This window comes from Poeciliopsis prolifica, unplaced genomic scaffold (genome assembly GCF_027474105.1).
Source record: "Poeciliopsis prolifica strain line A6 unplaced genomic scaffold, Auburn_PproV2 SCAFFOLD005, whole genome shotgun sequence".
NCBI classification, from domain to species: domain Eukaryota; kingdom Metazoa; phylum Chordata; class Actinopteri; order Cyprinodontiformes; family Poeciliidae; genus Poeciliopsis; species Poeciliopsis prolifica.
The window spans coordinates 4,532,859-4,560,366 of NW_026562380.1; the positions used below are offsets into that span (position 1 = coordinate 4,532,859).

At 35.9% G+C, this 27,508-nt stretch overlaps 1 protein-coding gene across 1 annotated transcript; it reads right to left on the reverse strand.

Annotated features, from left to right (window-relative positions):
* Positions 1 to 312: 312 nt before the first annotated feature.
* Positions 313 to 25,369, reverse strand: tasp1 (taspase, threonine aspartase, 1). The gene is made up of 14 exons (XM_055030203.1): positions 25,187 to 25,369; positions 24,511 to 24,712; positions 23,790 to 23,857; positions 22,676 to 22,744; positions 22,261 to 22,381; positions 21,275 to 21,359; positions 21,120 to 21,199; positions 20,862 to 20,968; positions 18,744 to 18,863; positions 16,724 to 16,802; positions 11,190 to 11,300; positions 8,196 to 8,303; positions 7,342 to 7,415; positions 313 to 1,537 (listed from the first exon to the last, which is right to left on the reverse strand). Exons 2-14 carry the CDS (start codon positions 24,638 to 24,640, stop codon positions 1,445 to 1,447), a joined length of 1,245 nt encoding a protein of 414 aa, XP_054886178.1. The 5' UTR covers positions 24,641 to 24,712; positions 25,187 to 25,369; the 3' UTR covers positions 313 to 1,444.
* Between the last annotated feature and the right edge of the window lie 2,139 nt (positions 25,370 to 27,508).

Genomic DNA, 27,508 nt, shown 5'->3' on the forward strand with positions numbered 1-27,508 from the left:
CAGAACAATGAGAAGAAAACAGGACAGGAGAAAGCACTGGAATATTACATTGATTTTAAACAGAAAGAGAGCTGCTTCTTCACTGCTTTTACATCACAAACACCTCACCTACTTCAATGTTCAGCTCTCATCTGGGATACACTTTGGCTCTCAGAAATAAAGAGCCCCGTTATATGTTAAACACTAGATCTGTTTCTCCCAAATAAAGTGACATTTACCCTGTACCATTCATTAAGCAGGACATGATTGATTGTTTGATGGATGGATGTTGGAAAAGCCCATTTCATACTGGGGTGTGAAACACAAGAAAAAGTGTAGCAAGGTAGATTTTATTCAGTTTCTCAGCACTGCAGTGTTGCACATATATGGTTTGCAAAGTTTATACAATTCAATATAATTTCTATGTAGAAATCAACAGGAGTTTTTTCATGTTACTAAGTAATAAAGTAATATCAGCACATCAGCTCGTCCCATTTTCCCAATATAGTTAGTTCAGACAGTCACCTTTTTCAAGTACAATTCAACAGCCCCATTTCATGGACCTGACATAAACATTTGTTTAAGCTGGATTCTTCCAGCAGGAAAATACAACTGTGGGGCTGTGGAAAAATAAAATGTGATTTATAAATGACAAGAAACAGTCGTCACTCTGGAAGTGCTTGGCTTCCTCCTTACAGATCAACTCTCTAATTACAGGGTAAGAGAAACATGCAGTATGTATATATGAACATTTTATAAAAGAAGCAAAACATTCAATGCCTGAAATGACAGAAAATAAGCCTTATGCTATATTTTAAATAATGCTGGAGTTTTAACAGTACAGGTGGTTACATAACAACTAATGCATTTTTTATTATTGTTAAATCCCCAAGGCTCTAAATTACTGCAAGCAAAAATCTTGAGTAGCAGAGAGTTGAAAAGGTGCACTTTTACATATTTAATTTATTGTTGTTTGAAAACAAACAAAAAATATTCTGGATTTCTAATTTATAAAAATGTGAAAATAGTCACATCTCTTCTGCAACACAATATAACATCCACCCTGTTTTCCTAGATTGTAGCTTATGTACAAAATGCAGAGAAGTATTAATTAGCTGGGGAGGGTTATCAAAGAAAAGTGATGGTGCATGAATATAACAATGCATCAAGTTTATTCCAGGTGACACTGGAGAGCTTGGAGGGTAAACTGGCATAGAATGCATACTGGAGGCCGGCAACGGCAAAGGGAAGTCCTATAAGTGCACTAAGTAATAGCTATCGCTCATCACTTCTTCCTGAACACCTGTTCAAACAATGAAAGCTTATTATCTCTGGCATCGCAAAGGTTGTGGGAAGTTGGGGGTGCTGTTCATATGTGTGAGTGCATGTATGTGCATTGTCTGAGTATGTATAGGAGTATTGCTAAGGAAGCCCCGAAGAAGAGAGAGGGAAGAGGGAAAGCGGTTCAATCCACTATGCCCATCAGCCGACACACTCCTCCCTCGATGGCCAAAGACTGGCCAGGAACCGTTCCGGGAGGCAATCTGGATATGTGAGTCTGCAGACAACAACAAACACAAAACACTTTTAAAAGTCTCTGTATATTTTAAGTACAAGGGAAAAAAAAAACATTAAAACAGAGTGACTCACACCAGGCTTCAATTCTAATTTGGCTGAATATAAAGGAGCCAAACTCCAGCCAACGCGAGTGACTTTAGATGCCTCCTTTCTCCAACACACCTGAACCAAATGAATGGCTCATTAGCAACACTCTGCAGAGCCGAATGAGCTGCTGATGAGAGAATTCAGTCATTTGGTTCAAGTGAGGTGGAAGGGTGAAGTCTCTAAAATATACCACTGGTAAAACCTACATTCCAGGGATTGTTTTTAAGCCAGCTCTCTCTGGGAACTCTTCAAATGGGTGAATAATCAGTAAATTACAACACACAAAAAGCAATGAAGCTCAAACTTGGAAACTTCAACTCAAAAACTGGGAGATATAAACCTTTATTCCACTGGTTCTACGTCTCACTGTTTGCTACAGAGATGTATTTTACCAGTTTACTCCAACCATGTTAATTCATGAGCTACTAGCAGGCAGTGTGTGTCCAAATCAAGCTATCTGGCTATCTTTAGCAGTGCTATGAGTAATTTAGCATGTCATTTCTAAAAGTTGCAAAAATCTAAAATAAAATAAAAATGACTTTTTAATTTTCCTAAGGACAGTGAAGAGATGTTTAGCAACCTTATTTTTCCAAGCCAGACAGAAACTGAGGAAATAAATAACTAACAAAGACATTTATAGTAAATAATTATTTCCTTTGGATAATATAAAAAAAAAAAAACAGAAAAGAGAAATAGAATCACAACTCAAAACATGCACATTACAGAAACGTGTGATCATATCCCCTGTAGATATTCAGTCAGTATTTGTATTTAGAATTGTGCTTGTTTTTTTTTAACTAAATGAGAAGTTGAAAGAAAGTCACAAACACAGCTGTGAAGACATGAGTAATACTTCCATCTGAGGATCACAGGTCATCGACCCCCTGTGTGGCATTAACAGCTGTCATCCTCTTTTCTTTCTCTTGGCAGAAAGGCTAACACTGATTCCTTTCCTCTTGAGGGAGGAGAAAATCCAACTGATGAGTCAGGCCACTGAGCTGGTCCCATATAACTCATCCAGATGCAAGAGTCGACTGGCGCTGTTTGGTGTATGATCAGACTATTCCCCTGAGCACCTTGAGGGCAACTGTCACTACAATGGGACAGCAGCCAGACAAGACCAACTACACATGGCAATACTCTCAGGGGGCCATTATGCCTCGTACACATCTCTGAGTTCATCTTCTTCCATTCATCTTGTGAAAATTAGGTTAAAGGAAGGTCTCATTTGAACTGTTCAATAGGAGGTCCTCAAATGAGTCATGATCAATTTAAACTAATGTTTTCCTTTTGATGTTTGTAACCAGTAGGAAACAGTTTTCACACCAAATACTCCACTGGAAATCCCCACAGGGCACAGTTAACTAGCTGCTTGAGTTCATACGGCTGACAGACAAGACAGTTTAAACCTATAATATATTTACACCAATATGTAAGACTTGTGTCCTGTTAAAAGCAACAAGATCAAGTAATGAGGCTAGTCTGACATAAACACTTCAAGACACAGAATCTGAAAATACAAGAAAAGAAATAAATATCTAAAATGGAATGTTAAGTTTTATAAGATAGAAAGGGCAGCATTACCAAGCAGCAACAATCTGGGATTATAACCAAACAAGAGAGGAAAACTGTTTAACACAAACATCCATAAAGGCTTTACACTTCATAAAAGGAGATTAGCATGTATCTCAAGCAAATATAAAAATGCTTCTCTAATGGCTTTTTTTTTTGGCTTGTAATACCCCAAATACTGATTTTTAGGGCTTTATTCTTAGCTGGGAAGAAAATGCAGGAAATGTTGAGTAAATGTTGCACATTATGCATTTATACAGGCGCAGCGCTGCAACATATCTGGGACAAGTCTGATTTTCATTTAATTTCTGGAAACAGCTTTGAGCACAATAATACAACTCCATAAAACTAAAAACAGACAAACTCTCTTGCTTTCACTCACATTAAGGAGGGATATATTAATGGCACAAAACCTGCTTTAAAAGCTCCGTCTGATAAACTGCTGGCCTTTGGAAGCCAACCTTGAAAATGGCACCACCGTATATGAAATCGGGGGTCACCTGGTACTGCAGAGTGCAAGGTCTAATTTCTGAAAATAGATTGTTTTTGTTGTTGTTTCATAAACAAATTGGGAATACAACAAATGGATCTGCAGCCACTTATTGGGAACACAGAAAATGATTGAGTACTCTTACTTTTCTGAGAAATCATAGTATAGAAGAAATGTGTGAGCAAAAGTTCTTGCTTGATTCCTACACATTTGTTCCAATACAAGAGCAAGGATAGGCAACCATATAACCTATCGATGGATAGGCAGCCACTGATCATTAAGTTTTTCACTTCATTTTCACTGGAAAAATTTGTTACTTTAACATGATTTTGCAAAAAAATATGATAATTTCATGGGAATCAAAAGTCCAAAATGACTTTAGGGCTAAATGACATGTCTGGAAAATAACTGTTAAAGTTAAAGAGTTTGCATGATAGAAGGCATTCTGTCATATCTGTCATAAACAACACGCTTGAGCCCTATTCCAAAAGGAAAAAGTGTAAATATGCTAAAATATGGCTTTTCGGACTGTCAGTGCTGTCAATTTTAACATTTCCTCCACAAGCTAACACTGCTATTGACCAACAGAGAATTTCTGTTTAAGAAACTTGCAAAAATTTTGAATAAAAAATAACTTCAAAAAAGAGCAAAAGAAAGTAGAAAAGAAAGAAGGCATGCAAACCTGTTTACAACTTGTTACTCGGTGACCAAAGTAACCACATGACAGGACAACAGCTGTGTCAAAATATAGCATGAACAGGACAGCTCATTGTTCAAATGTTTAAGAAAAACAACATTCTTTGTTGACATAAATGTGTTTAAGAGTTACAGAAGCCACACATTAACACCACAGTGTACACAAAAGGATAAATGTAGCTCTGTGACCAAGCTCTTGTTTTTTTGTTGTGGTTTTCAGATTTTTTCCCTCTTAGAATAACTACAAAGACAATCATATGCTATTTTAACTTGTAACTCACTGAAAGATGAATAATAAAAAAAGGGGTTTTAAGAAAATACAAAACAAATAATATCCAGAGAAGCATGCATGCTTTTTTGATTTTCTCTGGCTTTACACAATTGAAGAAGAAAATCTTTATAGTGGTTAAGATATAAAAAAGAAGAAAACAAAGCTTTGGTGGTAATGTTGTCATTCTTTGTCTTTATTCAACCAAGGTGATCAGAAAACAAAATCCAGTCTAAACCAATGATTTGTAGCTTTGCAAAACATAATCTGATGCCCTGAAGTTAATCCAGGGTAAATTCAGGTGAATATTTGAATAAAAACAGATGCTCTTCCTCATGTTGTTGTTTCAAGCGCTGGTTGTTTCACAGTAAAAAGTGGAGACGAGAACAACTGACTGTTTAACATATATCTGACAGAAACAGGAGAAATATAACACAACCATACAAGTGCCTGACAATCCATGCTAAATCAAAATTTTTAGCTGAGATGTAGAGAAAATATGCACCAGATTGGCCTTGACTGGAAAATATTTGGTCAGAAACCAAACATTCACTCTTTTGTCCTACCAGTAAGCCCAACATATCAAGTGCTTAAAGTCTACACAGAAAACACTCTTTAGTGTGAAGTCTGTTACTAAAAGAAGACTCAAATTTAGCTTTAAAAAAATTTTTTTTTTAGTCATGGTAAAAAATCTGGCTAAAGTGGTATTTTGCAGGTCAGAAATGTCCCTTATATACAGTGTTGCTCTGTCTGGTTTTCTATGAACACGAAGCTATCTGAAGCAAGGACAATTCAAAAGACACCAGAAACCCAGTGACCTCTTTACTAAATACTCATGCTGCTGTGTAGAAGCACCTTTCATGTTTTATCACATTTAATCAGAGCAAGATGAACTCTAGCTGGGCAGAAATGGTCAGCTTATAGGAATGGAAGGAATGTTTGAAGATTCAGAGCGAAAGCAGTGAATGTCTGAGCTCAGAAAACTGTGCATGAAAACATGGTGTGAGAAATACATGTTTTGCAAGATTTTTTGTTATTTTCAGCTTCATTTTGTTTTAAACAAGATCTTAGGACAACACAGGCAGACTTTGTTCCAAACTACTTCTGCTTCAACTCTTCTCTGACTTCAAGTTTGAACATTCCCACAGATTTACCATCAAGGTCATGGCCATGCAGGTGGCACTTCGTGGGCCTCTGTAGCAGACCACAGCAGCTGGGACTGCAGTCTGAACTCTTTAAAGTTCCTATCTCTTACTATTTGAACTTCATCTGACGGGAGAGCGAAAACAGATGCTGTTCACCATGGTACCCCCTTAATGAACGTATGTAGGCACAGAGCAGAAAACATCTTTGGTCCCAGCTGGGGATCAGCGAGGGAAATCTTGTTTGCGCCCTACGAGGGAGCATGACGGACAGAAAAGCCAGCTGCTCTGGTGTGCAGATGGCATAACACAAGAGGCACAGCTCGAATCCCACACTCACCCTCCAGCAGAGGCAGTGTGAGGTTTGGTGGAGCAGCTGTGATCCTGGCTGCGCTCTTCAATATCAAAATCACCACTGGTCCCTGAAGAGGAAGTGGACACCCGGCCCCAGGAGATCAGAGATGGCTGACTCCTACAGCTGCACTCACTTTACGCAAATAACTTTTTACTGTTGAATGTGAATGGTACGGAGGCTGTTCAAGCACAAATTATAAATTTTTAATGAAATAAGTGTGCTTTATTTTTTAAAGTACTTTGTTTGACGTATTGTGATTCTGGAGAAGCCTGCTTGTTCACTCTAAACCCCTCAGACAAATACTTTAGGCACCATGCACATTTATAGAGATTTGCAGAAAATGATACTGATGGATGAGTTTCAGTAATCTTTAGGATACGTTCAAACCGTAAAGGTTGTGATCAGACAACGTCAAACCATGAGGAAGAAAAAAGTACAGCTGAAGAAGGCAGGACAGCATACAGAAAGCAAACACTTAGAAATATGATCCAGACTGTGATACAGAGGTCATGCAAAAGACTATCAGAAAGCCCTAATGCTCTTAGAAGCCATCAAATTTAGCTAAAATGTCTGTAAGCAATAAAACTTTAACTTTAATGGTATTTTGTGAAAGCATACATCACTAGTAAGGTACAGTTTTCTGTTAAACAGATTGTAGAGCTATGACTATCACATACTGAGAGTAACATTGCTTCCTACTATAAATAACTAACCATCATTCACAGCAAGCAGGCTAAAGAGACATGCATGGTGACTGTAGTTTTTAAAGCAATATCTGAATAAATTAAAATCAGTATCAGAAATCGACCACAAAACTCTTATTGGTGCAGCTCTACTAGTAACAAAACACTTGGGTGAGGATGAAGGTTTTCTGAGGATATTACTGAATTGCAGCATAAAGTTCACATTTAATGAAGGTAAGAATAAGAGCATGTCAGGAACATTATCAAACACTGCTTGCACTCCAGAATAAGTGTTTTTTTCTTCACATGAAAAAATTGTGACACGGGAGTCATTTGGTTTTTATAAACCAAAAAAGTAAAATATTCCTAACATTAAGCTATTTTTTTAAAAAATCTTTTTTTAATCTGTAAAATTTTGATGGAGGACAACTGTTATTAAATATATATTAATATTAATATATTTTACATTATCTGGCAATTCAAAAGCTCACCTTTGCTTTGCTGTCCTGGGCAGACATGTAGCCAACACACATGCTCTCTGTGGTGTGACTCCACAGGAACTCCACTGTGAGGGAACAATAAAAACGTGAAAATGTGAAGCTTATCCCGAATAAATAATATAAGGCAGATTTTTAGCATTCAAATTCACAAAATGTGCATAATTTGAAAAGCCTACAACATATCACACAAAGACACAGAAGAGTAGAGGCAAATCTGTGATAATGGTCCATTTTACATTTGTAATGTGAAGTACATGACATGCTGCTAATTCTTACGTCAACAGTTATGAAGTCAACCAATCAAGTTTATTTATACAGTACATTTCAGCAACAAGGCAGTTCAAAGTGCTTTACAAAATAAAAACACAAAAATAAACAGGCCATTGAAGACACCACACAGTCAACAATGGAGAAAACCAGTAAACATTACATTTTGCCAAGTGCCAAAGTAGTGAGAAATGGACACAACTTTGGAAACATTTCAACCTGATTTTGATCTTAAGATCTCAGCCGAGCAGAAAGAGACGATTCTGTCTCAAAGCTGCAGGTAGAGAAACCAGATCCATGAATACAAACAGTCAAACTGAGCAGTTCTCAGAAAGAGTCACTTGTGCAAAGATTAGCAGTTGATTCCAAAGTGGGAGGTCTGAGTTTGAATCTGAGATGAAGGGGGTGAAACCAGAGACTGACTGCACAAGTTAAACCCCAGACCACCAGCGAGGAAAGCCACGGCATTTTCTCCCACTTTTACTTATTCAACCAATAGTTCATTTTTTATGTATTCAGTCAGAACTGGTGTTAGAGGAATGGATCTGTGTACAGAGATGCAAATATTAATGCTTTACCCATTGCAGCTTGAATATTTGGAGAAGGCTGTGCTTCCACACATCTGCAGCATCTCAAGACAATAACTCCACCCAGAACACGATCTTCACTTGCTAGAAAAGGTGAACCTAAAAACATAAAGGGACAAAATATTTATCTGTGTCCACAAGGCATCTCTTTCAATCAAAATTTAGAAAGAAATTTTGAAAGAAATACACAAACAAAGAAACAAAAAATGGACACAAGACAATAGCAGATTGATCTAATGCCTAAACAGTGCAGTGGATATATAATTGATGAATAATAACTCAAACAGTCTCAAAGGCCAGCAGGGAATCTTTATTTTCAGTTTTTAGCCAACTGAAAATAAAGACAGATTTTTGATTTCTATTTTCACAGAAAACCCTTTATTCTGAAACGGCTTTAAGATAACAGCAAGTTTCCATGCATAAAAGACTTTCTGTAGTTGCTAGTAGTAAAAGTAGCAAATAAGCTATTAACCAGACAAATCAAAGGCTGACATTGATACGTAAGCGACTCTCATGTTCAGAAAGGACTCACTTTTATTAAATCATAACTACCACAAAATGTAAATAAGCTTTAAACTTGAAAAGATTTCCTTGAACAATCAGTCCTAAATGTGCCCCAAGCATTGGGTTAAATCCAGGAGTATTGAACTTCAGAGGCATATTTTTTCTGCCTGACTTTTTGAAACAATTATTGAAACCTTGGTGTGGACTACACATAACCCAATCCCTTTAATCAAATGAAAGGGATTTATTGAAAACCTTTCTTCCCTGTTTGAGTTATTTGCTTTTTTTTTAGCCAAGTTAAACAACTGGAAATGATTATTCTCTTCTGATGCAATTATCCTCTTTAGCAGTCTGCTAAATAAAAATATTTCACTGCCTTCATGTGGGCAAAATAAAAGGGATAATGACAGGTAATATAACTGTAGTATGCACAATAATAACAACAAAATTAACAGGGTAAATAGTTGTCCCACCTCCCATTAAAAAACAAATTGGAAAAAAGAAGCACCTAATTTGTTTAATGATGAAACTGCAAATTTGAATAAATTGTGTTCTTCTTGGTGTGGGGCAAATAAATAAAAAAAAACTTGGTCTGTAAAAGAAACAGGCTACAAACAACTGCTGCATAATTTGACATGTCTTAAAACATCAGCAAGAAAAGTAAAAAAATAACAAAAACCAGGGCCAAATGTTTTATTTGTTGAAAATATTCTGTCTGTTCTTCAGTCCTCTTTTTGTTTGTCTCCTTCTTATGTTTGTCTCCTTCTTATGATGTTCCCTGGGCTCAAAAGTCTCAGATTGGGCTGGGAAACAAAATGCTGGTATGTGTTTGTCACTTCTTCGAGTTAAACAGTCCACAATGTCTCAGTAATTTTCGGCTTTGGTTGCAGGACACACAAACACATGGCATTTAGCTAATCAGTTATCTTCAAAATAACAGCAGCGTGTTTTAAAAAATGAGCAAAGATTATTTCAACATTTAAAGGCACTGGGAGAACTGTTAACTCTGTTCTGAGATGAGATCTGGAGACAACTTCACATTCTCCTTCTACAGGTGATACTCTTGCCTTTCAGTGTTTAACCCTGTCTTTCTCCTAGAAAAGGCTAATGACTGAGCTTTTTGATGACCAACTACATGTGCTCTTGTTCATGCTAAGGCCTTGATGTGATTCTCTCCTAAAAGGAGCTCCTGCTGCCATCAACTCCTTACTTTTCTTTGAAATAGAAAGTACTCCTGGGTCAGTGCTTCCATTTCTTTTTGTGGGTTCTCCTTTCTCAAACACCCAGTTGGTAGATGCATATTCACACTGAGTCAGGTTCTGGTTCTCATAGAGATTTTTAGCTGCTTAAGGCCAGTTTTTCCTCTCCACTGTTGCTACATGCTTGCTAAATATAACTGAATGCTGCAAAGTCAACAAGACAATCCAAATGACTGTTTACAGTCAATACATGTTTGTTCAGGAGGAATGAAAGCCACAACTCAACGACTCTGCAAATTCCTGGGTTTTCTTAGATGGCAAACTTTTTTAAACAAATTTTAACAAACTTAAATTGATTGCATTGTTTGATAACTAGTATCAATGGGAATTAATGCAATTATTGTGGGATCTGTCTGTATAGTTCTTTGATGATCACAAAGCAGAAACAGAAGAACTGAAGTACTTTCCATGTTAGTGAAAAGTAAAAAGTTGATAGAAGCAGAGCCAGTGAACCGTCTTTCCGGACTGAATTCCTCCCTACCTTCCAAACTGTAAAGAGAAAAAAAGGCTAATTATGGCCCTAATAATTAGTGAAACAAGTTTGACATTTTTATTGTCTTAACATATAAAATGTAATGTAATTGTTTTTTGTAATTAATTGTCTTCAAAGACATTTAGTCAATTTTAGCCCATCATGTAGCTTTGATTAAGTTGTGCTGCCATAAAGATTTATGGAGCTGTGTTTAAACCTGATGTGAATTCAGACAGAAACATGAAATAACTTCAAACTGACCTCAGTGTTGGAAAACAAATACGTCACAGAGCCAGACATGGATGGACTTTCAGAGGCCAGAACAAGGCTGAAACCACCACATGTATCCACTTGTGTTTTCTTTGTTTCCTCTGTTCTAACAGACTGGTCATTCACTGCACAGCAAACACACTTAACGAGGATCTCTAAAAATGGCCACCTCAGGGAATCCAGCAAAATTACACCTTCAAATAAGCACGCAACAAAATGTGCATGTCTTCTTAAATCTTCTGCGGCTGTCGTTTGTGCTGTGTGGAACATCAGTTTACTATTTAACAATAAAACATTAAAAGTTGTCTGTTTTGATTCTTTTTTTAAATGTTTCTGGTGGTTCACTCATTCTTCATGGGGAGGAACATCTGTTTGTTTAATTCCCCCAATTCGTTTGTCAAAAACGTAGCATTGTCTTGCAGAAAATGTGTGTGTTTGTTTGGAAAATAGTGGTCATCAAGGCACATGCGGGTGACTCACTGATGAACTTGTTTTGCATAGCCTCCAGCAGCGCTTGGTGGGCATCTTCAGACTGCATTGCAGCGGAGCATTCCCGAGCCAGCATGGTGCGAATCAGATGCTCTCCACATCCTGACAAAACACACAGAGCAAAAAACAAACATGGTTAACATTTTGAGTTGTTACAGATTTAGACTAGTCTTCTTTAAAAAATTAGACAATATATCCTGATGAGTCTCGTTTGTCAGATTAAAAATAGCTTTTGAAATTAAGCAAGCATTAAACATACTTTTCATTAAGTTCACATTTCTGTTAAACAGGTTTTATACTGGTCTAATCTTATTAGCGGTTAGCAAAAAATGATCACGTTGAAGAGAAATAAAGGTGCTAAAATATTCATCTTTGTATAATTACTTCATATAATGAGTTTTACTTGGTGATGGAGTTACTAAAATAAATATTTCAACAATATTCTAACATATTCAATAGGTATATGGCTTTTGGTCAAATTAACTATGAGGCTTTAAGGATAGGTTTGAATTTCTCTTACTTCAAGTGGAGCAATTAGAGATAAAACACAATTTTCCATATTTTTTATCTCAATATTGTAGCTTTATTCAGACCTCTAATTTCTTGTATTTTTTAAATGTCAATAGAGCCAAAATTACACCTTCAAATAAGCATGCAACAAAATGTGCATGTCTTCTTAAATCTTCTGCGAGGCTTCTAGAGGCTTTTTTTATTTGATAGTGAAGCTACAAGAAAGCAGGTCATGAGAGAGGGGGAAGACATGTGACAAAGGTCATAGAGCTGGGACTCAAACCCGTGACGGCCACACCGAAAGAGGATTTAGGCCTCTGTATATGGGTTGCGCGGTCTTCACCTGCACCACAGTCTTGGAATTTTTATAATTCGAAATGTGAACCTAGAAATCTCTAGAATGGCAATTGGTTCTTAGGTTTGAAGTCTTTCACAAATAATTAAACACAAAAATTTTTTGAGCTGTGAAATAATGGATGAAGTATCCAAAGCTGCATTGGGATACCTTAAAATGTTTCTGAACATTGGTACCATTATTTAGATTTTTTTTCTAAATCCAGAAAACTGCAGTCTCGGTGCTTGGTTTATCATTTTCATTCCAATTGAAGGTTAAATTCAGTTCAGCTCGAATTCAATGTTCTCCATTGACCAAACAGGTAGTGAATTGTCTCTTTTAGGATTGAAAGTATTGTTTCTCAATTCTGGAACATACCCATCTAATGAACATACCCATTTAATGATGGGTATGTTCCAGAACATTAAGTTAGGATGTGAAAAACCAAAATACCAAAGAATGAAACAATAAAATCAAGGTGTGATGTCGCCAATCAAATATGAAACACTAGAACTCCAATAAACATTTTTAGACTGTTAAAAGAGTCTTTACCATAAAGTTGGCTAACCTATAAGAACTCTTATATTGCTAAAAGGAGCAGACCAGTCAAAATTATGCCAAAAGTTTGGCTCAACAAAAAATTTCTAAAATCAAACTGACAAACCTTGGCAAAAAACAATAATAAATATATATATATATATGTGAACATATATATATATATTTTTACATTTTCAAGTTGAAGACCTATTGTAGGGGAAATCATTGTGATAAATTGTCTTGTGGTATCTGTACATTATTTAGCCATTAAAATCATCCCTGCATAAAAATCTGAGCATTATGCAAAGTCCCAGCATTTTTCTATTTGTTTTACAGTTGGTCTAATTAGAGATGGGAGAGTCGGATTGCAACCTAAAGTCAATCTCCAGAGCATCCAAAAGATTTTTCAATGGCATCATTGTCTGGAGTCTGTGGTACACTAGTCATGCATTTAAATACTGTCTCGTCTTCCCTTAACCACTTAAAAAAAGAAAGAAAAGCAAAACGAATCTTGGCATTGTCATCCTGGAATATGTCTGTGCCATCATCACACTGATGAAAGAAACAGGCTATTCAACACACCCTGGCAGTCAACTCAACACAGTTTTAAGACACATAAAGTTGTTGAATACAAATATTTTCTACCACAGTCATCCCATATTATGCTATTGTCCCCCACAGCTTTCCAAAGTAGACATGATGAGTGGTCAACTCATGTGTCAATTTTATGTTTATTTGTATTCAACACATTAAATAGTTGAATACAAATATTTTCTACCATAGTCATCCCAGATTATGCTATTGTCCCCCGAAGCTTTCCAAAGTAGACATGATGAGTGAACTATTTATTTCATTTTTATACTATTACATCATTTCAGTGAGAGAAAAACAAAACAGACCAAGCAGACCACAAGCTAAGTTATTACAGAAACTTTAAAATATTTCTTGATATATATTGTTGAAGAAGTAATATTCTTGCTTTTCTCATATGCAAATATGTTTTTTCATTCAGCCAGCTGGTTTTCTGTTTGAAGCAATATGTGAGGGACGGGCATTACTTTCTACCATAGAACCAGAAAAAAGTCTGGTCACTCTCGAACTTATTTTAATATCTAGCTGAAAAGACTTAACTAAAGACTTGAGATGAAAAAACCGTTGGAGGACTAAGCGGAAAATATATAAAGCATGTAGTGAGATGGATAATCCCTGCTAAATAATTTGTTTTCAATTTAATGTTATTTACAAATAAGTGAAAGTATTAAGACAAAATTATGACATTTTTGACTCTATTGCTTAAGACACACTGAAAATATCTGAAAAGTAAAGCATATGATTACATAGAAAAATTAATAGGAATCTGAAAGTGAAAATAAAACCCATTTGACAACACAACGCTTGTGAAAACTCATATAAAGGCTGAGGAATAATACAGCCTCATTGTTTCTGTAAATACGAATTAAAGCTCCCATAAACCTCCAGGTAACTACAACAGAACAAAATGCAGGTTAGTAACTATGCAGGCCAAGTGCCTGGAGGGATTTCCAGCTCTTGCTAAAGCAAAGGAGAAAGCTTCTCTCACCATTTACTGTGCAGCTTACCAAAGAGCCTTGCAGAAGAAAGGAACCAGTGTTTATCAATGTGGCACGAAGAGCTGGATATAAAATTTAGACTTGCAACAATAATAAATAAATAAATAAATAAACGAGCCAGTAATTGCAGATGAAATCTGCTTCTAAGCTGATGCCTCAGTGACCACAGCAAAGCTAAGACCAGATGAAGTAATAAAACTATGACCCATATGAGCCACATATTACAAATCTGAGTAAATCGGAAAAAGGGAAGAGGAGGAGTAGGAAGAGGTGGTGGGGGAAGAATTGTGTGTGGCTCTTTGTGAAGTGAAAAAAGGGGTGACATGAAGGGTAAGGTTCACGCTCCTTGTGTCAATTTAAAAATATTGTTTTTCTGTTTCTTTTGATGGAAACGGCTTTCAAGCTAGGAAATGAAAAACAGGTGTTGAGCTGGAACCCACATTGTGCTTTTCAAACCCATAAGACTGGCTTTGTGTTGGTTACATCAAAGCATGAAGCCACAATATAGTAAGACAGGGTGAAGCGAAAATACACACAGGGAGGAGGCATATGCACTTGATCTACAGAGATAACAGACCGACACCAACCTTTACTAACACCCTGCTCAGATGCTGCTCAGGAAATGCAACAGGTACAGAAAAATCAACTGAAATGCATGAAAAACTACCACTGATTGAAATCCTGATCAAACAGGATGACAGATGCAGATAGAGAGCATCTGTCATCCTGTTTGATCATCTTGAGAGTGATATACCAACCATAGTTAAGAAAATTACCATGATATGCCAGCAAGTTTAGGAGTGATTCTTGTTTATTACTTTAAAACAACCAAATAATTGCAATGGATCACACCATCATGTTAGCTCTGTGCATAATTCAGAACGTATTAGAGGTTCAAGTACATAAAGCTCAAGCTGAAGCCTGTCTGATCAACTCAGCTCATCTGCACTGAGACACATTAGGCTACAGATCCACATCAAAAGGCTTCTAATGTTCCCCAGAAGCTATGCTGGAGACATCTAAACATCTTAAAAGAATACAGCCTTAATTTAAAACCAGACTACATTGACTTGACTTGGCTTTTAAAACTAAAAAGAGAGCAGACGCTACAGTTGCTCAAAATGCAATAATCTACTCAAAAGAAGAAAGACTGTTTTCTGAATAATGATTTTTTTCTTGACTGGAGAGGATCTATGTAGCTAAAAAGCTGTTACCTTAAGTCAAAGAAAGACGGGGTTTACTTTACAGAGATTCAATGCAATGTTTGTCCCATTTTGTCATTTTACCACCACAAATAACCCCTGAATTTATATAAATTTCATCTGATAAACAATACAAAGTAGCACATATTTCTGAAGTGGAAGGTAAACTATGTGCAGGTAATAGTCCCCTTTAGTCAATACCTTGTAAAACCACTTTTTTCTGCACTTCCCTAAAACCAACCAGGGTCTCTCTCTACCACCTTTGTACATCTACGGACAGAGTTGTTCATTATCACAAAATAGTTCCAAGTGTAATCAGACCGGATAGAGTGGCTGTGAACATCAAATTTTAGGTTTTTCCATCAGTAATTAATAAGATTTATGTCTGGAAATTAGCAAGTCTTTCAAACACATCTGCATTTGGATGTTACCCATGTCATTGTACCTCATTGAATGATTTTGATTGGGTGTCTTGAAGGTTGTATATGGCTTTATGCTTTACAAAAAAGACACACTACTGTATCCATTGGATGCATACCTGGTCTGCTGTGTTTACATCTATACAAGTCAACCGCTCCAAGGGGGGAAACAGCTACACCTTCACCATGCTGAGTACAAGTTTCAGATTAGGATCATTAATGATACATACTTAATATATTTAACACACATATGCATATACCCACATGTGAGAAATTCATAAAATACCAATACGTGTGTCATATTAAATACCTGGAAAAATAAAATGATGTTTTTTCACAAAGAAATAGAAATTTGAGTCCCAATAAAAAGATCCCATTATTGTATTCAATTCACACCAGTTCTCCTACTATATCTACAGCAGGTGTCCCATGTCAAATGTCACTAAAAATCCACACAGCTATGCAATGCACCTGGCATGCAGCTGGCTAAGCATGAGTGGTGTATGTTGACTCAATCAGCACAGGAGTGACTGATCTGAATCTCTCAACAGGAAATTTAGAGGTAAACGTAAAGCATTGTCAAACTTTTTTAGTCTTGAGTCAGAGTATTAATCTATCTGTCTGTCCGTCCATCAAGTTTCTCTAGATCTGGCTGAGACATTAATCCTCTAATACTGAAGATGTTCTTCAGGTGATAGAAGGCCAGCTTGTAATTGTCTTTATGTGGCTCTGAAAGTTCAGGTCAGAGTCCATCACTACACCCAGGTTTCGGGCCTGATCTCTAGGTTTTTGTTGTAATATCTGAAGCTGTGCATCGACTCCAGATCGTTCTTCTTTAGGTCCAAAAGTAATAACAACAGAGCCACTGCACTGTTGGATATTTTAGCACAAACTCCTAAGGAAATGCAAAGTTGTGTAGAACAAGAGGTTATACCTGAGGTACTCACTGCTGTAGAGTAAGAGTTCATGTTACAGGCGTTTTCAGCCCAGCAGCCACATCCATAATGAGCAGCCTAGAATGAAAACAGGGAGAAATAAGACAAGAAATTAAGAAAGAGCTTGCTGAAATAGCTTTAATGGAAAACTGTTACAAATTCTTAAATGTTACCACAGGCATAAAAACAAGAAAGGAAGGTTGCAGTAATTATTTCAACCTAATTATCAGACCCAAGACTTAGGGCTGAATATGAGCATAAAGTTTGCTAATTAATTAGAGGTAAACAACGCTTCTAACTTTATCCATTCAAGTTTCATGCTGTAGCCATTTCTCAGTTGTCCTACATAAAAAAAAAAGAAAAACACAGGACTACTTGTAACTGGCTCAAAGTAAAACATTTACTGTACACACGTTCGCAATCATGTTGAACAAAGACATTTAGTATGCTGGTAAGTTAATTTGCAGAAGGAACTCTCATTAATTTAGGCACCATTAGGAACCAGAAGTTTATTTGGGTTATTACATCAGGCTGAGGCAGCGCCAGACTAACATAGCAAAGGGAGAAAAAAAAAGATGAACAGAAAGCTGTAAGACTTCAGTGGTAACAGCTGTTTGCTGAAATATCCAAGCTGCTGTGTTTCTGCTTTCCAAAGGCGCATTGATCAGTAAAATTTTGGTGACTGTGGAACATCAAAATATACTAAATGTCTGCCAGGAGGAGATCTTGTTTGAGAATGTGATATACAACAACGAGCAATTGGTGGCTCCTTGCATTATTTTATGCTGTGACCTCCCAGTCAGAAGCTAAACATAATCTTTTATGAGATTATATGAATCTAGATTGATGTTCTCATTTTCTTAAAAAAAAAAAAGAGAATCGGTTAAAATCTGTATTGTTATATCAAAGTTTGATAAAATTCTAGAAAGAAAATGGGTCACAAAGGTCTGATTGTTTCAACTCTGCCAGCCAAAAAAACAAAAACAAAACACTAATGGGACCATAATAGTTTTGCAGTGAACCCAGCAGAAACAAAGAACAGACCTGTTGGGATGTTCTCTTCTGAAAATATAAATGAAAGGCAGTTATCTGGCAACAGTAGACATCAAAGGCAGCAGTTTAAAGAAGGCCATCATATCGAGTTGAATGGTCATACAAGAGGAAATGTTCTGCTTTGCTGCCCCAGAGGCCATGGCTGTCAGATTCAACTATGAATTATCCATTATATCAAAAGCAGCAATGAATCCAAATGTTTCAGTTGAAACAGAAGATACTGGCCATGATCATCACCAAAAGATTACAAAAACGTATGCACGGAGAGTCATGAAAGTCTAGATCTGTAAGAAAAGTCAACATCAAACTGGGGAACAAAATATATCTGTTTACTTACACATATTTTGAAATGGACAAGTGTATTTTATTTATATAATAACTTTGAACTCTCTTTGTATCCATTTCACATCTCCATTTTTCTTATATTACAATCACAAACCTTCATGTAAAATTTTTTGTGGCAGACCAACACAAATTATTGCTTATTAATTTAGATGAATGACAACAATAGATGGATTTCAAAATATTTTTCAGAAAAAAAATGCCAAAAAACATGCCAGGCATTTGCACAGAAATATGGTTATTGAACTTGTCAGGGGATGCAAAGACTTGGGACTGGGATAAGGACTCTCCTTCCAGCAAGAAACGCAACTCTCAACCTATAGCTGAAATAAAATTCCTACAAAATGTCCCATAAACATATACAATTAAGAATCTCTTGAAAAATTATAGTTTGAAAAATGCTATTTTCAAAATAGAATTTTTCAAGCTCTATCAAAGCTTACATTGACATTTGTGGTTCTGGTAAAGCAGGATAAGAAAAAACATAGGTGAAAAAAATGCTTTTGGAAGAGCACAACATTTTTTTGAGTGGTGTGCTTACTTTTGATGATATAAACAAGTGCATATATTGAAAAACAGCCATTTTGAGAATAAATGTATCCCGATAGAAGAGGGTGATTCTACCTGGCCAACCCTTCCAGGATGTTTCATAGCTAGGCCTCCACTGGACACAGCTGCAGCCACGTTCCCCTCTGAGTCGACTACAACAGCGCCGACTGTGTCGAGGCACCCTGATCCGTTTTCCTACATCACACCAGGAAAGAAAAAAATATTTGCATGGATGGAATAAAATGAACACAAATGAAAATAATTACCTAATAATTTGGGCAACAAAACATCAAAAATGAATCATTCAGAGTCCACAAACGACAAGACTTTGAATATTTACAAAATAGGCAAGAACAGCACAAATTCCTGAATTCCTTTCCTCCCCTTTTGTCTTTAATAAAAATGCTCTGCTGTAATTAAATTTTTCTCTTTCTTTCCCTGATTACGGTTTGTGTCGGAAGTGATTTGTTTGTGATCAGTCCACAGTGGATGATGAATACAATTTTGGATGTGAAACGTGCAAATCGACATCGTAACATGTGATCACAATTCCACGTTCACCAGAACCTAAATACCCTGATTAAACCTTGGCATAAAAAGGAAAGAAACAAGAAAAGAAAACAATGTGAGGCTTTTTCTCTTCCATCATCTGCTCTCTTGAATCAGTCATCTCTCATGGGTTGTAAGACCAAAACTAGGCCAGAGCCAGCAATTTCAAATTTAAAAACCATTGTGCAATACAGCATCCATGCCTTTCACTTCCAGTAAATGATGTCTACAAAACATGGGAAAATAAAAATTATGTCAATATGTTTTAGACTCCGTGGAAATTGTAACTGTACACCATCAGTACACAGGTGTTTCTTGTGCCATGAATTAAAATCAGAAAAAGAGGAAAAGTTTTATTATTTGGCAACGAGTCAGGAAAGCATTAAAAGAACATTGTGCACAAAATTAAAAACAGGCAGCCCAGGCCATGTTTCTAATAAGTTGTTACATTAAATTTGGTAATTTCCTTTTAAATGTCAACTGCAAATTTAAAACCAAGAATAATTTCTTAACTGCATCAAATAGTCACATATTAATCTTCCAATAGGTCACGCATTTGGAAAAGGAAAACAAACACTTCCTTTGGAATAACAGTCATTTGACAGAAAGATTCATCATTGAATCAATGGTCACTTGAATAAACAAGCAGTCCATAAAAGCTATTTGTTTTCTTTTGCATTGAACATTTTGTGAGTGAACTATGATGAAGATTTACGAAACCAAAATACGATTAAAAAGTAATTCCAATGAAGTTTGCATGCTACATGTTTATTTACATTTAACAAAATTCGCATGTGAACCAAGATAAACGTTCCCACCCTTTTCTATCACTGCTTCCAGTGGCAGGGAGTTCATATGAGAACGAACATTTTCACTGAGCCAGTAAATACTGACGCGCTACCAAACTTTACACCAAGCAGTGTAACATTCATAAAACAAAAATAAGTAACATAAAACAAAACAAGAACTAGAATAAAAAAATAGAGGCAGATATAATTTTTTTGTCATTTAAATCCTGTTAATTCTACAACAGTAAACTTTGTGGTGTACAAGAATTTACTGAAATTAAACCATTTTATTTTACAGTTGTTAAACTGTTCAAAAAAGAGAACATCAGGGTACAGTATTGCCTTTCTGCTCAGCTATGTCTTCACTACAACAGACAGGTACAGCGCTCGCTTCACTCACCACCCTGCTTATTGATCTCTCGCTCCATTTTTTCCTAATTTCCCTTCAAATTACCGGTCACTAAAGTCAAATTATACACATTTGATTCTTTTTAGCTCAGCCACTTGAAATTTGTGGCCTTTTAACAAGAGAGTTGTTTTTTTCCGTGCTCCTTCCTGAAAGACCTGGCAATATATTAGTACATTGTTAGATTTACACAGCTTACAGTCGTGATGTTAAATGCAGCTTAAATACAAATGTAGTCATACTTAACAAAGAAGTTCATTTCTGGAGCGGAAATGAGTCTTTAGGACACAGTTTTAGAACTTGCTAGACTTTCATAGGCATCCTCATGCTTCTTTACAGCAAATAAACATTTATTCTGGGTTTTATGATGACTGGATAAATGGTTGAATTGTGTGGAAACTCACTTCTAGTCAAATGTTCCCTTTTGTCTTTGATAAGAAAAAAACTCACGTTTTCACTTGATTGTCGTCTTTTCTTTGCCTGGTTTTGTCCTGTATCCAGTTTCTCTGCTAGCTCCATCTTTCGCTTGTTCCTCTTGTATGCAGATAAACTGAACTCTGGATGTGACAAAATAATGTGGCCCCAATTGCATCCATATAAAGTAAAGCAAGTCTTCTCATTTCTTTTAAGGTGTGTTGGTTTATTCACTGTCAAAAACAAATTCTAAGATTTTTTTCTTATGATCAGAAACAATTCAACAATACTCACTTGTTGCCATTTTCTCTGAAGGGCATGGAGGTATACCATGTCCCACTGCCCAATCATGTGCTCCTCGCCCCACCAAAAAGCTGCAGAAAGACAGCACAATTAACAAGAGGGAAGCGCTAACATTCCGATCTTTTATAATGAGGCTTGATAGTCACCAGGGTGGTATTCTGCCTGCTGAGAGCTTCCCTTTCTGTGCTTCAGTCAAAAGGCAGCTTGCAACTAAGACAGGGTTTTTTATACCTGAGGAAAAGAAAAAAAAAACAAATGAAGTCATTCATTTAAGCAGAGCAATAAATTCATTGAGCGACATGCCTTACAAGAACATTTAAGCCCCTTCAGTCTTCCTAGAGTTTGTTACAATACAAGCATAAACTTTAAACTACTTTTTATGACAAACTAACACAAAACAGTGACGGACGATGATGGTTGCACAACAAACCCCTTAGTAAAATGGTGATGATGGCAGCATCATACTGTAGAGATGCTTTTATTGAACAGGAATTAGAGAGTAGACCTTGACAGAGTAGATGAGAAGATGGATAGAGCTAGATACAAGAGTAGCCCTACAGAAAACCTATTGTAATGGACTTCAGACTCAGGTGAAAACTCTTTTTCTACAAGAACAACAACCCTAAACATGCAGTCAAGGCTACAATTGAATAGCTTAGAATAAAATATATGCATGTTTTTGAATGACCTAGTCAAAATCTAAGGGTAAATTCAATAGAGAATATCTTTCAGATTCTCTTCACCCATTCAGATTAAAGTATTTTGGAATAATTTAAACTTCACTATAAAATCTTTGTGAAAATGCAATGACCTTTGTGTTTGGAAAATGATAAAAATGGAAAGATGTCTAGAGATGTGAACAGTGATGTCAGGAAGTAAAAGTCAGTAAGAGAAAATGCATAAAAACTATGCAGTAAAGACGCTTGCTACAAGTGTACATGAATAGTCAAAATCTTAGGCAAATAAAGATGTGGAAATACAGATTTATGAACAGCAACATAATATATTTTTCAGTTGTTTTTAAGACGTAAAAAATAATGTATAAATTCTGTATAAAAACAGCTGCAGTTTTTGTGAGAGACTGGAGGACATCAAAACACATATACTTATATAGTATAGAGTAGAAACTAACCACTGATGGCTCCGACTGCACCAAAATGAAGCGACTTCCCATCCATGATGCTTGCATCACATTCAATTTCTCCCGACAGATTAAGGTTGGAGCCCATGCCAGCATTTGTAAAAGGAGAGTCCTGAGAGCAATTAAACCGAGGAGAAAGTAGACAAAAACCAAATCAGGATCAGATCAGAAAAATCAATAAAAGAAAGGAATGTCACTTAATATTTAAGATAATACCCCAACAGAGTTTACTGATTTATAATCTGCTTCTAAAAATAAAATTGTCAAAATATTCTTTTTGTCAGATAGTATGCTATAATAAAAAAGAAAAAAAAGTATGTACAATTTACTTGCAGTCTTTTCAAATAACTACATGTCACTTACTGTATGTCAGTCATACAAACCAGTTGATTTTTATTCAACCAACCTCTAGTTCAACCAGGGCAGCAGTCACAGCTTCCACTGCAAGTGCACCTGCTCTCAATTGGTCTACAGCCTGGAAAAAATAATGACTGAATTAAAACAATGAACAAATCACATTTAGGCACTTCAGAGAGAAGTGTCTACAGCACACAAATGTTATACAGTGCTAAAAATGTTATACAATGCTAAAGAAAACAATTCTTAACACAAAGAAAGCTTTTTAGAAATATTATAAACTACTTATTTGCAGTTACAAAAATACATTGTCTAAGTAACAAAAAAACTGTGAAACTTGGCTTCTTGTCTGTATTGTGAATAGATGGTATGTAAATCAGTCTAAAGAGAAGTGGAGTCTTGAAAACTATCTTAAAATCACAGAGAATGATGACTCTCTTGTGAGAACACCACAACCCTTCCCCAACATGAAAGCATCTTGGCAGAACAGCCAACACAAATGTTGGAACTGTGCTGAAAATATGTTGCATTTGTGGTTGACTTTGAAGAAATATATTCAGTAACATCAAACAAATAAAGAAGGATTTACTGCTTAATTGTACACTGACAATTGATTTCTTAATTCACAAAGGCTGCCTTTAGACTTGTAAAGCTCTTCACAACCTGAAACAGCACGATAACTGCAAATTTGGAAAAACATTCTTCTGTTTGAAAACAATAACCAAAGTATTATTATCAACTGAATATGTCTGTAATATGGAACAGATATACTCTTCTACATATTGTATTTATTAAGGCTACTTTACAATAATAATTCTGCCATACGCTCTGCCACTTTACCAAACTCCTTAGGACAGAGCAAAAATTCTCCAGATCACGCCGGTAGCATTATGCTACAGGCAAGACAATCTGAAGTCCTGCTTCAAATTCTTTAAGACCAGGTCTCAGTAGTACACAGGCTTCGCTTCATAGATGCCACCATCTTTATATAGCATCAAGAATCCAATACAATGCCAGCTGTACCACACAATAATAAACTATTCCTACCACACAACAGAAGACCTCTCCCAGACTTTGCAAAGGCTATCGGATCTCCTGAAAGATTCTTTTTGTTGTAAGTCTTCATGCATGGTAGAAACACAAGACTTACTAAGTAAACTTACCCGCTGGCAGGCTCTTTTACACACATGCTTATATTCCTTTGCCTTAGATTCAGAGTGGTAACCTGCTCCTGAAAGCAAGCAATAATCTTGTTATTTTTTTTTTATTAAATCAAAGCAAATTACTCAAGTACCTGTGATATGCTAGGGATGTTGTGTTACATAAAAGAAAAAGCAGAATGTATCAATTTGCAAATATCCTAAACCCAATGCTATTTGTTGATAAAAACTATTTTTTGTACAACTATATTGAGTTCATCTAATAGATAAGATCAGAAACATTGTGAAGTGTGTCACATATGTATGACCAACTTATAAGAACTTTAAAATAGGAGAAAACATTTTAAGAAACAAATGGTCTGTCATGGTGTGTCAGGATTTTTGCAGAATTATTTGATTATTTTAAAGGATGGTTGCCTGGTAAATAAAGGCTTCAAAAGCAAAGGATCTCTGTGACATAATTCATTAAGCAAGAGGTTTTATAAGTATAGGATTAGAAAGACCAAGAAGGTTTAACTAACTGCAGTAGTCATAGATAGTAGATATTCTATAACCTCTAACTTGTTTTATTCCCCTAAATTTATCTCATTTTAACGTCATGATTCCCCCCCTTCAGTAAATGTGTGACGGCTGAAACTACTTGTTGAAAATGAAATGCCTTTTGGAAACTTAATAAAGTAAAGTGGATGTGTGGTTTAAAAAACTATACTTTTTCCAGACTCACCTGCATGTACAAGAACAAATCCCCCAGCACATTTCGCCTTTTGACTCCTGCATGCTTCCTGATTGGACCAGTAGTTGGTCATCACAGAAGAAGGCTGCTGTTCTTCAGTACAATTAATTAAACTTTCCATACCCTCAGCATAACTTCACAAGCTTATCGTTGCCTGTCACGCAGCCTTAACAAAACCATTTTTATAGCATACCTGAGAGAGGACCAGAAATGTACACATTAACATCGAAATTTAAAAGTGGAATTATTTGACTGTTTAAATAAACAATAAGAACTTCTGATACAAAGCAACAGACAGGTATTTATAATTGTACTTAGAATTAAATATTGTAATAAAAAAATCAGTGGTCTTTTAACAATCAACACTGTTTTAAATCTGCATTTTATGGGTCAAATGCGATTTATTGACATGATTTGTATGGATAAAATATAAAAAACATTTTTTTCACGTATAAAATGTACGTTATTAGTAAGTTTTTCAGCAGCGAACAATATTTTCAAGACACACAATTTTCCTCTTCGTTCTGACATTCGTTTTTGTGTGTTATGTGTCTTTTTTACAGATAAAAATACACAATGACCAAATAAGTTATTAAAACTTTAACAAGTTGTTTACTTTAGCGTGTTAACCAAAAGCTTGCTAACACAACAAGATGCTTCGACTTACAGTTCTCCCTCCTCTCATATCAGCGACAGAAGTGGCTCCTAACCTTCAAATTACCGGACAAGGGTATAAAACACTCGAACAGGTCCTGCCCTCATACTTTTAATCATAACAAACTTTATTTTTACTCTTTCGTAACCGAGAACAGCCCATGGCTAGTTAGCTGAAGCATACGGAAGTACTTCCGGGTTCAGATATTCGTTACTAAGGAAGTGCGGTCTCCAAACATTGGCTCACGTGGACGAAAGGGCGCAAAACACCCATAATTCATCGAAACGGATGAATGTGGGACCATAGACCGTACGAAACTGTTGCGATACAGAAAAAGAAAAGAAAATCACACATTCGGCATATTGCAAGGCGATATCAACATAATGAAACATAAATATTCACACTTGTTTCAGACAAAAACAATATATTTCTTAAAAAAAGAAAACACTGAAAAGCATGCAAACGTCAATGTTCAAAACTATCATAAAACACAATATTTCCAATGTTGGTAGAGGTTTGACATATTACGCGTCATGACATTAAAAGAGAAGCCATATGCCGAAACCAACAGTAACAGTTTGCATGAATATTGAATCTTTTAAATATTGGATGTTACTAGATTAAACTGTGTTAGAACTTCCATGAATAACAAATTCCTACTTTCGTTTAATACACCTAATGTTTTGAGAGTTAATGTAGCCTATTTAAGTGTCTTCATTTATTTGTTGTTTTATTTTCATTTCAATCATGCAAATCATTTTGAATTGCCATCTTACCAAAAATGTGTTTTACAGATAAAATTGCCTTGCCTTGTAGTATAGAAAATTGTCAAAAAGTATTACTTGTACATTTGGTATCATTTGGTTGTGGAAATTCAAAACTGAAATTACTGATATTCAAAAACTGATCAAATCTGCATTTATTGTCACATGTATCCTTAAAAAATTTACAGTCTCTTTACCATTTTAACCAAAGATATTAAGAGTCATTGTGGAAGGTCCAAATACATATGGGTTTGAAAACCTTAATAAGAATTTTATTTTATTTTTTCTCCAATTTTAGATGGGGCATAATCTTGTTCCAAAAAGGGCCTTGAGGTTCATATTCTTTCTCAGAGACATGTTAAGCCTCAGGAGGGAAAGGCTAGACAACATTAAAAATATATTGCTTCTGTCATAATGTGCAGTGTTTGCTTTGGATCAAGTCAACAGTGATGAAAGGGCAATGTTCACTAGCTAACGCGAAAGAGGGCTGAAGCTGAAAGTGCAGTGTGCTAAGGAGGGGACAGCATCAACATTGCATACCAGAATGTCTCTGTGGAAACTTCTTCAAGCTGTTGCGAATTGGTGTGCAGAGGTTCACTATCTAGTTTTATTTGATGTGATCTCTGTCATGACCTCACAAGCTGGAGACACATATCAGCTGAAAATGTTTTAAATGTTGAAAAACAATAAAAAAAAAAAACATAAGTATATATTTACCGGAGAAAATCTTTAAAGAAAACTTTCTACATTGTTGTAAACACAACTATAATTACAGTGGGACCATACTACTTATAAATACCGTAATACCTTTCTGACAGCAATTTGAATTCTGAAATACAAGTTTGGATGATACATTTGGTGATGGGGATATCTTGTAATTTACCCTCATCTGTAATATTCAGATGACATCTGACAAACAAAAATTCTAGCTTGGCTCAGTGACTCTGGCAGTTGTCAAACAGCGAGAATTCTTTGTATTTTTGCCTCTGAAGCATAATCAGAAACAAGATGACCAAGGTTTCCAGTTTTGTAAGCTTAGTTGGACCGAAAAACTACATGTAACATTATAGATCTTACATGTATTGTATGAAGAATAATTTATCATATAAAGAATATTCTTCAGTAGACCTGTAGATGCCAAGGGACAAAGCAACAGCAAAGGAATTTATCTGAAGAGAAAACAAGCAAAGCTCAATGATTTCCAATGTAAGATGATAGTCTTGCTTTTCATCTACAAAGAGCATGTAGGTCAAAAACCTTTGTTGTTCTGACAAAACACATTGACATTTTCTTGTTTGTAAATTGACAATGTGAAAAAGTGTAAGGGATATCTATATTTACACAAACCATAGCAGATTTATTTTTCTGGTATTATGATAGTTTGAGGAATTTTGGAAAATCTTCGAAGAAGTATTGAGGAGTTCTTCGGGAAAGTAGTTCATGACCAGAAAGAGACATATGGTTTGAGGAGGTGCAAAGAAAGTGTCACAAAGTGAGAACTGGATTACCTATAAGCAATTCTGTGGACAATCAGGTGCTGAATGAGCATCCTGCTGTTTCTTTCAAACAA

Coding starts and splice junctions, on each gene's coding strand:
- tasp1 (XM_055030203.1), bottom strand. CDS start 24,640: ATGGAAAGTTTAATTAATTGTACTGAAGAACAGCAGCCTTCTTCTGTG. Junction 23,858..24,510: donor ATTTGTTCTTGTACATGCAG/GTGAGTCTGGAA, acceptor GCTTGCTTTCAG/GAGCAGGTTACCACTCTGAA. Junction 21,360..22,260: donor TGCAGTCGGAGCCATCAGTG/GTTAGTTTCTAC, acceptor TCTTTTCCTCAG/GTATAAAAAACCCTGTCTTA.